This window comes from Pseudopipra pipra, chromosome 5 (assembly GCF_036250125.1).
Source record: "Pseudopipra pipra isolate bDixPip1 chromosome 5, bDixPip1.hap1, whole genome shotgun sequence".
Taxonomy (NCBI): domain Eukaryota; kingdom Metazoa; phylum Chordata; class Aves; order Passeriformes; family Pipridae; genus Pseudopipra; species Pseudopipra pipra.
In genome coordinates this window covers 3,708,035-3,720,097 of record NC_087553.1, presented here as the reverse complement: position 1 = coordinate 3,720,097, position 12,063 = coordinate 3,708,035, and the positions used below count along the sequence as shown (strand labels likewise).

Below are 12,063 nucleotides of genomic sequence, written 5' to 3'. Positions count from 1 at the left end.
TCAAGAGAGACTTCATACAATGTATAGAAACTCTAAATTAATTTCTTCAGTCTTTTCTCCATCCATGCTCAACCAGGGCTAGCAAAGTCAGAAAAAATGACAATGTTTTCCTGAAGGGAGGAAATAGCCCGCCACTCTGCCATGCTCCTGGAAAAGCCCACAGAAGGGAAGCAGAGTTGCACAGAAAACTGCAGGAGGCAGATGCAGACTTTTGCTCTGAGCAGAAGGGTTTGAGGTTTCTCGGAAAACACAAGTAGCAAATCCCCTAAGCCCTGTGATTTCTCAGGCATGTGCCCTCGCCGTCGGCACCTCGCGGCTACGTGTACCCAGAGTACCTTGCAGAGAAGTTTCACCCCGGGTGAGCTGAGATTCCCACTGGAGTGCTGCCAGCCGAGGGGGGAGGATGGAGCACGCTGGATCACCACACGAAATGTCTGCCCTGCTCGTGTGCAGTCTCTTTGGCCCGCAGCCTTTTGGCAAGCCCCACCTGCCCTTTTTTCCTTTTTTTTTTTTTTCTTTTTTTCCCTTCTCCCAGCTAAACTGGCAGGGAGAGAGGAGGCTGCAGCTCTTTTCTGTCCCTGCAGCCTTCCTGTCTGGCTGGACACAGATGTATATTTAAATATGGATTCTGCAAGGCACAAGTCATGCTTGCGGGAAGAGCGTGGAGCAGGAAGATGCTGCAATCCATAGGTGGGCTGCTGTGGTTGGGCTGCTGTCCTGTGCAAGGATGAAATAACAGTAACAACTAACAACATAACTGTGTTCAACCTCGGTTGTTTAGAAAGATTTTGGTACATTTTAACAATTAATTATTTGTCCAGGAGGCAGCTACTGCATTTTAAAGCGTCCCATCCACATACCTCGCCCTCTGCGAGCTCATTAATGCTCGAGTTGTGTCACCTCACACTAACCTGGTGGCTGTTGATTGAGTCCCGTGACAGCTGTTTGCAGAGGTTTGCCCTGCTCCCTGCCAGCAGCCTGCCTTTCTCCTCCAAATTGCCTCTCAGTTCCAGACGGGCTTCAGAATGTCTGAGTGAATGCTATCCTGGGAAAAACGGTTGGGTTTCTAGGAGTAATGGCTAAGGCATGACGGATAACATCCTGCAAAACCCCAGGAGTGCACATGCAGCGTGGAGGAGGCTGGGGTTTTACAGCTTTAAGGTGTTAGTTGGTCAAGGTGAACCCTGGACCGAGCCCATAAACATTTAAGTCCTAGAACAAATGTTTGGGGTTGTACAAACATGTTAATGACCTCCAGTTAATTGGCAAGCAATTACCTTGAGGTAAAAATAGCTTCCCCATTGCTGAGCAGTCACAGAGTGCATGTTCCCCCCATGAACATTTGCAGATCACTAAAATTTTCGGCTGAGGAGCCTTGTCCAATTTGCCTTCTGGATCCTGGCAGGTTTGTGATCAAAAGTTTTTTCGTCTACAGCAGCAATTGCTGTTTGTTTGTTGCACAGACTCAGCAAACAGGGCTGTGTGCCAGAGTTAATTTTCATGCTGCCCTTTAATAAAGTTCTGCAGTTCATAATGCAGTGAAAAAATAAGATAATATTGACTGGCAAAAGCATGTGGTTCAGCAAGGGAATGTACCTGCTGTGTGCACTATAATGGAACTACTGGTGAAAGCTAGATAAGTATTTTTAACTTGAAGACAGGTTGGCAGGCTAGAATGTGTCTCCTACTGAATTTTGCATCTTTCTGATATTTTGCATGACAAAGACACACAGCTGGACTGATTTTATTAGATGCGTATTACAGCTGAGAACCAAGAAGCAAAGTCCTGCCTGCTCCCAACACAGCACTTGGGACTACCAAGTGAGACCAGCAGGCAGGTGTTTGACCTGTTGCCTCTCTGCTGTAATGAAAACCTGTAGAAGTCAGTAACATCTTTTCATGAGGTCTCTGGTCCATGGAAACCCATCAGCTTCTGTCAGAACTTGGATCAAGTCCTTGCTTGATCCTCCATGATACTTCGGAAAAAAAAGGCCCGGATCTTCTTGATCTGTAACTAAACCACGCCTGGGTTTCTGTCCTAGAAGAGATTATCACAGCATTTCTAGGAAGGCAAAGCTGGGCACACGTGAACGAGTGGAGTCTGCCATTGAGCTCCTGTGACTCTGGGGCTCATGGTGGCCGAGATGAGCTGGCACATGGTGCAGGGTGGTTCCAGATGGAGCCACATCTGATCTGTGTGCACCATGGCAACCTGTGGCAGGGGGTGAGATGCTGTGCACTCTCAACCTGCCCCTGGTCATCCCTCTTTCCAGGAAGTGTGATGTTGTGCTGAGGAGGAAGGAAGCAGGTGACGCTGGATGCCTCAAGAGAGGCAAGGCCACTGAGCCAGGATGTCTTGCATCTGGACAGATTTGTGTGATGTTCCTCTGGATGCTGCAGTGTTGTGGAGGGTCAGTCCACAAAAATCTTTCCAAAGCAGCTGTCGGTCCCTGCCTTGTGTCCTGAAGGAGTGGCAGATGGAAAACAAAACCGGCAAAGTGCATTTCACAATCCTGGCAGCAGTTCTCGGCAAACAGAGGAACCTCAATGATGGAGTCTCAGATTGCTCTTCTTGTGCAGCCTAGCTTTGAAACTTTGGTGTTGTTTTGAGTCTTGAAGGGGCTCCTGGTCCCTCAGCTGGCTCCTGTGGCCTTCCATTTGGTATCTTCAGGTGGTTCAAGCAAGAGGAGCTGTAATGGGTGCAGATACCAGAGCTTTCCAGGAAACATTCAGATACAAGTGCAGCTCTGTTCTCTGTAGCTGCCTTGAATTAACGTTCTGTGCCTGTAGTGGCAGACAAATTTGCTGGCAAACATTTTGAAAAAAAAAGAAGAAAAAAAAAGGCATTGATCCAGAAAGTCACTGTGCACAAACTAAGCTTAGTATAAATGAGTACACCTGTGCTTGATGCTGGGCACGTGATGAATGCTCTGCTAGATCCCGGCCAAAATAAATTTAAAATAAATATGGGAGCGTACTGGTGGAAAATGAATGCTGGTCTTGTAAGCGGGAACGCATGCAGCAGAAATAGGAGCCTCCTGCTCCACATGTCAGCCGGGGATATCCAGCAGGGAAGGTCACGTGCGCTCCTTTCGAGCTCACCAGCAGAGCTGGTGAAAACAGGTTTTGATTTGAATGAGTTATGACCCATTGAAAATGGCATCATGCGTAACCACAGTAAATTGTCATAATGAGATCACGAGGCTGGAGAAGTGAGCGGCGAGGAAAGAGGCCTCATTCCACCAGTGCACACGGCTGACAGCCCTGGGCTGCGAACCGCGGCCGGGGGACATGGTCCTACTCCCTCCTTGGTTTGGTGACAGCACCAGAGGTTGCACAGCCAGGCAAAAACTCATTAGAAGTTTTGAGTTAAAAAGGAGGAAAAAAAGCTAAAGTTCGTATGGCTTTGCATTTGGTCTTGTCCAGGCTGACTGAGGGGACTGGGATAATGCAAATAGTGGAGAAACATGAATACAATAACTGCTTCCATGTTTACGGAGGCTTAGCTTGGTTGTTTCTAAATCATGTTGCAGTAGGAGGGGAGGCTTTGGTGATCAGGGCAGAGCACTACAGAGTTGAAAGGAGATTTTTCTAGAAGCACAATAAAGCTGTGTTCACTTGGTATATCCCTGGGCTTGCAGCTCTGTCAGGCCAGGCCTGCCTGGACCCTGCTCATGTGCAACTGCCCTGGGCTGCCCAGCTGTGAATGTTGCAGGATCATCACTGGCTTTTCTATTTTCATAGAAAAAAAATAGAGGCAAAATCTAAGACTACAGCAAGTTTGATGCACTTAAAACTTTACCAAATACTTGGACAACATAAGTAGCACAGCTCTTGCCTTCCAGGAGTTTTGTGGGTGGACTTTGGGAAAGAACTCCTTTTCATTCCTCCCGGTAGAGCGTTGTTTGTGTGGGGCCATTAGCAGCTCAGGGGACTGGAAGAAACACACTTCCAACTCATTCTGTTTCTCATCTCAATCTATCAAGTGCACGTGTCCGTAGAGGCCCGTTGCAAAACATGGTGCATATGACCTAACCACATCCTCCCACTGCCCCCAAGGTGGAGCGCAGAGGTGCGTTGGTGCAGGACCTGTTTCCCTTGTCTCGTGCCTCCAGGCAAAGAGGGTTGCTGGCCATGGGGTTGCCACTTCTCCTAGTCTTGCACCCTTCCGTCTCCTCCTTCTGTCAAGCTTTGCACACAGATATCCATGCCCCTGAGCTATGGAGACAGTTCAGGCTCATGCAGATGCACTGCACCTTCCTGACTCATATCACCTACTCACAGGGATTTTAGCATGACTGAATTCGTAGTCTGAGTCCATGGATTGAGAAACACCCCAGTTTAGTGCTGTTCCATAGAGTGCTTGGTCCTTAGCACGTTAACCCTTGGCCGTGGGGTTGTGCTTGCATTTACCTGAGCTACACAGTCTGAATAGCATGTGGAAGCCTAAGCCATTCCCAGGACCCCAAATCTTCCATTGTGGGCGGCTGAATCCAGGTTCCTCTGCTCTTGCATCAGGCATGAGCCTCGAGGCCGGTCTGGAGAGGACTCATTTTGTTTTCCTGGTGTTGGCTCGCTGACATTGCTGCAAGGACAGCCGAAACAGATGGAGACCAGCCAAGCTGAAGAGACAGTGGGGAAATGTGTCCCTGCATACACTTAAGAGCAAAGCACAGGGAGCACTCAGGCTTTCCTGGTGCTGGTGTACCAGAGAAGTCTCCCTAGAGCTGATCCAGCAGGCATTTCTGCATGCCAGAGCCATGGATGAATGTGCCAACACTGCCCACGCTGCCACACAGGTGCAGCTGTGGGCAACCAAGATTTTCCAGTTGGTACCTGCTTTGTAGCTAAGGAGAACCAAGAATGAAAATGCTTGTGTGAAATACTTTCTGAATTTACTGCTTAAGGTCATTTGTTTTGTGTCATCTACTGAGTAGAAGTCCTGAGTTTTCATTCTCTAGTTTCAGCACTGCATAAACCCCTACTAACACGGCTCATTTTTCTAATACCCATGTAGGAGAAGAATTTGGACTGGTTCCCTCGGATGAGAGCCATGTCCCTGGTTAGCAATGAAGGCGACAGTGAGCAGAACGAAATCAGGAACCTGCAAGAGAGGCTGGAGTCAACCATGAGCCTTGTGAAACAACTTTCCAGTCAGCTCGCTGAGCTCAAGGAACAGGTAGGTGCCCTGCCATGGGTAGCAATGTGGGCATGTGTGGGTGAACGCGCTCCCTTTCATCCAGTCACAGTCAGGACACTGTTACAAAAGAGACTTTTGTCTTAGAAAGGGTTTTTTCTGTCCCTCCAGTGAGCTTTCTGAGTAGGTACACTGATACAGGTCTGGAATGAAATTGTACTCTATTAGCAACAACAGAGAACAGGTAAGGAGAAAAGCCAAGGGGGAATTAGCTATGAAATCCTGCTGGTGGGTATGCAAGGACAGAGGGAAAACTGCCAGAGCGACGAAGGGCTGCGCATGTGGAGGTGCTGCACAACCCGGCACTGAGATCGGCGCAGTGTCAAGAATAGCTGCATACTGATGGGAGCCAGGAGAAAAGCCCTCTGTGTCCCACACTTGGATTTCTTCCCCCACTAAGAGTATCAACAGTGCTGTTGTGAAAACAATCTGCCCAGCCTGTTGCTTTGCTTGTGTCACCCTTGTCTTGGTGCCCCTCCTCGGGCTCCCCATTCTCTCCCGTATGGAGCACAAGCTGCTGGGCCCCCTTAAAGCCCAGTTCCTACCTAAACCCCCTGCCATGTTTGCTCTCCCTTCAGGATCAAAAGGCCAGCTCCCTTTTTTGCTACAGATGCTGTTCACCTCTGGTTTGCTCATTACAGTTTCAGAAAAGCATCTTTGTGTTTTCTTTATGGGAAGCACTTCAGTGACATCAACAGAATTATCTAATTATCCCCCTTCAAATCCCTCCATAAAACTTTTTCCCTGTGAAAAAGTCGACAAAGGTTTAGGCTGGATGTGCTGAGACCATTGCTTATTGTGCTTACCCACACTATCCTGGTGGGATTTTTTCATCCCCCTCTGGCTGAATCTGTTCTCTCCTGGCTTAAATTTAAACTCTGTGTGGCTGAGACCATCTTTTAATTCCGTGATTGTACAGCACCAAGTGCAAGTGCTGACCCTCTGCAGGGCTACACAGCACAATAGCAGTGCAAATAATACACTGCAAGACCTGCGGGGGGATAAGAATAATGTACAAATGAGAATAAAATGTCCATACTTTGCAGGAAACAGATCTCCCACTTCAAAGACATCTCCTACTTGTAATTTTCAATGCTGAAGAAAAGAATTCCACTCCCTGTTGTTTTTGCTTATATGTATCTTGCTCTGTGACTGCTAAATAATAGTAAAAAGAAAAAAAAGAAAATCTCAACTCGTCTCTCTCTGCCTTTCCACCTTAGATGACAGAACAAAGGAAGAATAAGCAGAGGCTGGGCTTTCTTGGATCAAACACACCCCATGTGAATCATCACATGCCACCACCCTGATACCACGGGGAGAAGCCGTGACTAGCCTTTCATCAGTATTCCCGCTTTATTATAGAATAAAAAAACTGAGATTGAGAGGAGTGAACAGTGCCTATTGTTGCAAAGTTAAAAACAACCAAGTGCCAAGATGTTAAGTGGTTTAGCTCTGGGAACAATTTGTAGCTGTTTTTCATGGTTGAAAGGGACCACAACCTAGAATGTGAGAGATACAAGGGAGCTCGTTTGTATTCTTGGACTCGACGGCTTCGGTGGTGGCTGCGACGGAGGCTGGGCAGCGTTTGGCTGCATCCTGGGAGCTGATTTCTCCCTAAAGCACTGGGATAACGGAGCTGAGCAGAAGAAGGAGAGATGTTTATTAACACAAATACGACAGCCTGGATCAGATTCAATAGGTCGTCTCTGGCTTATTTGCCAAATAGCAACATTAGTCATATTTGCTTGGCATTTACTATTTTTTAATTACCATAAATATGTCTGTCGGGTGAGCAATAATGTTGCTTCAAGTAACTTCTACTTGGAGGGAAAGGGGAGAAGCCTCAAAAGACTGGAGGGGAAAAAAAAAAAGAAAAAACAGAAAAAGAGTTGCAAAGAGAAACATTAACGCTTTTGAATTTTAGCTGTCACCATGCAATTTCTTATTTATAACATGGAGCACAATGGATCTACAGCTGTGGGAATGTTATGCACATAACACTGACAACATAACTGGAAGTGATTTCTTTCTCCTGGCTTCACATGTTTTTGATTAATGTGGCCATGAGATTTCACATACGGAGGAGTTAAACTGTGTTTTAAATTCAAGTTCCAATGGAGGATTCAGGACAAAAAAAAAAAAAAATTATACTTGTAATTTGAAGTGTGTATGGGATTTTATTTTTTTAAAAAAGCTTAGAAATATCTTTCTGTATGGAGCTGTAATGGTGTCATTACCTTCCATAAACTCATCTTCAGTGAGAGTTGACTTGAGTAAATAAGCACCGTATTCTGCCAGCTTTTCTTCTGAGCTAAAGATCATGGGCTTATGCTTTTGCTTGCCCTCCTTGCTTTTAAGGGCTGGCAGGCCTGGCCTGGCTGGTGGGGGACAGGGGGGCAATATCAGAGGAGCTCCTTCCAGCTCTGGGCTCTATGAAAGGCAGCAGCCAAGTCACTTGTGCAGGTTTTTGCTGTATCTTGTATTTCTTGGGATGGCTTAAAAGAAAAGTTACAGGGTTTCCACAGAGCCTCAGAGGGCTTTTATGTCCTTTAGGAGAAGACTTTTTGTGGCACAAATGGGAATTGTGTTCTCAGTTCACTTTCATTTTCAGTGGGTTTTGGTTACCAGATTGTCTTGGTGCATTTGAAAATACACCTCTGTTACATGGAGTTGCTATTTAAACCAAAATCTTTTTGCAGTGATTTTTCCTCTATAACCTTTTCATTTTGTTATAAATGCCATTTTGATCAAAGGTGAAAATATTGGCTCCAGTATTCCCAGTTTCTCCTTGTAGAAATGCTGTTTTCTTATTTAAGGCACAATTCAAACCAGCAGACGTAGAGTAAAGGGAAGGAAGGGGCATTTCACTCTCTTTATCCCAAATTCAAGCCTGTTCTTGAAGCTTTTTTTCTTTTTTTTTTTTTTTTTTTTTTTTGTGGCAATGATATGACTGAGATAAAAATAATATACTTTAGGGTCTGATTCTTCTACCATTGAAACATTTCCCATTGTTTTCAATTGTGTCCTTCAAAAATATCAGAAATGGCACAAGGCCAGTGAAAGTGAGTGGTGGTAGACTGAATTTTCTTCCACTCCTCTGCTGGTGGGCTCACAGCCTGGCTGCTGCCAGACATCAGCTGCTCCCCAGGCCAGAGGGAGTGTGTGGAGACAGCAGGAGCTGGGTGGCGCTGGTCGGTGCCATGTCTTTGCCTCCGAGGCATGAGTAGATGCGGCTGTGGCGTGGTGAGCTGGTGGTAGGGAAGCTGCTAGGTCAAAGCAGAGAACAGAAAAGCAGCTGTCTTCAATATTTTAGGGATAAATCTTGGAGTGTGCCTTTCCTTCACACTTGCTGTGTATGAGGTCTTGATGCTACTGCTCCGGCATTGCTTTGGTGGGAAAAGCCATGAGCCTCGCTGGCCAGTGAGGATGGGGCTTCATGTGGTGTTTAGCACCCAGGGGCTTGCAGTGAATTAATTTTGGGAGTTTGCATCAGCCACAACTGTAACCAGCCACTGGTGTAACATACAACCGTACCTGCCTCTGACTAGACCTGCTGTATGTCACAAAGCCAAAGGAGTTGCCCACAAACGTAAAGTCAGCACTAAGTTGCTGAAGACTCAGACCCTGCAGCTGTATCAGTTCAAATTAATTTATGCGGTTCACCAGATCTAGTCACAGGTTCTGTTGCAACAGCAATTTCCTCTTCCTCACATGTGTGGTTATTAGAGGCATATAAAGCACAGTTCAATTATAAGATAAATTAAGCTATCATTATTTATTGAAGGGGGTGGGTGGCTAATACTGGAATTGGTTGGCACTTTTCTTGTTTACACTCAGAAAAAGCAGCTGTGCCACTGCACACCAAGGGAGGTTTCTGCTGCTGGAGCTGGGAAAACTTGAGGCTCGATGGATTTGTGCCCTGAGCTCAGGCCTGCAGTTGGGTGCTGCTGGTGCTCTCTCTGTCCTGCACCCCAAAGGATGTCTCCTAAGGCTCCAGAGCACAAGTACTGCTCCTCAGAAGAGAGAGCTGCAGCATCAAAAAGAAAGAGCTGACAGATGTTGGCTTGCCTTTGCCACGGTGCCTTCCCAGTGTCAATAGCTTTCCTAGAGAGACCTCTGTAATCAGTGACAGTAGGTGATGCTACTTGCACAGATTGTATATATATTTCACTGAGAGTTTTGGCAATTTTGCTGTTTCTGTCAAAACTTAGGCCCTGCCCTGCTCTCATCCATGTGAGCGATCTGTACACTCACATGGGGTAACTTAAAACAGGAGGCTGCTTGTGTGGGTAATAGTTGCAGGGCCAGATCCAAGATTTAAAGGTTGTGAAATATCCCATCAATGAGTTTATAACAAAAAAACATTGTTTTATACATATATTTATATGTATATCTTTGTTTAATGCAGCTGGGGTATCCTCTTCTTAGGCAGGCATCATTTACCTTACCTATTTATATGAAATGATTGCAAAAGTTAAAACATCTAAGAGCTTTTAATGCCTTAGAGGGATTTATAATTATAAGCTCCTTGGCAATTAAAATCTACTTAAGTAAATATGTCCATGGCTGCTGAATGTAACTTTTAATAAAGTGTGTCATTTTATATATGTCTGTCTCACTTATTTTTGGTGCTGAAGTGGGGGAAATGTGTGTTCTGAATTGGAGACTGCTGGGAAACCCAGGCTGGTGGTCTTGGATGGGGCACCAGGCGTGCATCTGTTTCTTGAGATGGCATCAATGCAGTCCTGAGTGGATGGAGGCTGAACCCAGCAGTGAAAGCAAGGATTTATTTTATTTCAGGCATAAATTGTTCTGTTCATGATGGGTCGGATTGCCATTTTTTGCCCTTTTTTTTTCTTTTTTTTTCATGTTTTCAGTGTAACTCTGTCAAGTAGCACATTTAGAGAGAGACCCCGAGGGCTTTCCCCTCTCTTCTGGGTGAAAGGATTGAGGAAGGAAGGCAAACAGCCTAAAATCACTGTCTCGCTCAACTCAGGCTGAGGAAATCTGTGGTCTTGTGAAAAAAAAGAAGTGCCCTACAAACCTGTGGCAGGTAAAGTACAACATACAAGTCTTTTTTTGCCTTTTTTCCCAGCTATGTTTATCACAAAAAGTCAGTATTTATGAGGATGAGAATGAGGACTCTTCTTAGGGAGAAAAAGCCTGCTAATTAATTAATAAGAAAAATCCTATTAAATAGAGCATGCTGTTTCTCCTGTGCACTTGTTATACCAACTTGCTGTAGCCTTGAGTAGAATTAGCTTTCTTTTCTATTCTCTGGTATGAGTTTAAGGTTAAATGGAAAGGAGCTGCTTGCTACTAGGTTTATTAGATGGTCCTGCAAAAAGGATATCCTAAGAGAATCTTGGGTTTCATGCAGCTTTCAACCCAAGATCATAGTCGTATTTAAAAACAAAAAGCCCCCAAACCAGCATTAAGCTCCTAAGCCCAAATGGGAGCAGTTTTGCATGCAGGCCTGAGAACCTAATGCCAGGGCTCTTCTTTTTTTTAAAAAAAAAAAAAATTGTTTTCCCCAAAGGTACATTTTAATTCAAGAGGCATTTCAGGGAGGAAACATCTCCCTCGGCACTGTCTGCGCAGACATCAGCAGGCCCATGGTGCGGCCTGCAAGTGAATTCAGCTCCTCCATTTCCACTGCTATGACAAAAGCATCTGTAGACAAGGATGTTTCCTTTGGAAAGGGCGTGCTTGTTTTTTGGGGAGAGCTGCCAGGTTTATTTTTAAGGGGAGAAAACTGAGATTTAGGGCTGCTAACCTCACTGCTGTCCTGGGATGCCCGTAGGAGCGACCAGCAGTGTGACTCCTGTTTGCAGGTGCCCATTCTGAATGTCCCATATTTGCACAAAATCACTCAAAAAATGACTCAAAAGAAACTTGGAGCTGCAGGGATTTTAAATGTGCAGTAGTGTATTGCTATCATCAGCTCACACTTGCCCGCTCTATTTATGTGCTGCACTTTTTTAGTTCGAAAAGCAGAAAGCTGCAAGGCACAAGACAAGTAGCCTTTATAACTTCACTATTTCAATGTGTTTCTCTTGCTGCAAACAGCCAACAGTTACCCTTTTTTTTTCTACAGTAGGTTTCTTACTCCTTGACACCCATCTCCATGTCTCCACCTTTGTCTGCTGCCACTCAGGAAAGGTGAGACCTGGGCATGTCCAGAACCACCTGAGAAGCCAAATCTATAAGCTAATTGTGTAGGAGCATGGTCAAACTAGCAGTTTCTCATCCCTATGACTTAATAACTCTGTTTAAATGTTGTAGATCATTGGCATGTGATATCTGACTTGCATACAAGCAGTAGGTTTTTCAAACAGCCCTTATTGTGGTAAATTACTGTGCGATCTTCACCCCCTTGGCTGGAGTTTGAAGCCATCTATAGCCTGTTAAACTAACTGTGAGGATGGCAAGGCTGATAGGAAGTGATGAATATCTTCTCTTCCAAATTTAACTGAATCTGCTGGAATAGAACTGTGCCCCGGTGGTGGGAGCCAGCTGACATCCTTTGGCTGAGCCCCAGCCCTGCAGTGGCTTGTGGTGGACAAGGGCACTGTTGCAGCCATCCTGTTGCCTTGAGAAGCAGTGAGCAGGCCTGCTGCCATGGCCAGCAGCAGGGAGCAGCCATGTGGCCTTTGCCAAGGCAATACATGACCCTCTGCAAGGCTGTGGGGTCAACAGAGCCATTGCTTTGCATGGGGCCTGTCCCTGCAATTCCCTGTGGATGGCAAGAGCAGTGTGGGGATCCAGTTACAGCCCAAAGGCTCCAATTCCCTTTATAAAATACTCCCTTCTGGTCCCCAAAGTCTGCAATGTGCTCTAAAGGCTTTGTTCCCAGTAAAGCTGCC

The 12,063-nt window shown here is 45.7% G+C and overlaps 1 protein-coding gene across 5 annotated transcripts in view; it reads left to right on the top strand.

The window, feature by feature from the left end:
* Positions 1-9,804, top strand: part of ITPR2 (inositol 1,4,5-trisphosphate receptor type 2) — a 270,280-nt gene extending 260,476 nt beyond the window's left edge. For all 5 annotated transcript variants that reach the window (XM_064654170.1, XM_064654172.1, XM_064654171.1 and 2 more), the window contains 2 exons: positions 5,018-5,179; positions 6,418-9,804. In XM_064654170.1, coding sequence (XP_064510240.1) covers positions 5,018-5,179; positions 6,418-6,504 — 249 coding nt within the window. In that variant the 3' untranslated portion in view covers positions 6,505-9,804. The remainder of the gene's footprint in view (positions 1-5,017; positions 5,180-6,417) is intronic.
* The last annotated feature ends 2,259 nt before the right edge of the window (positions 9,805-12,063 follow it).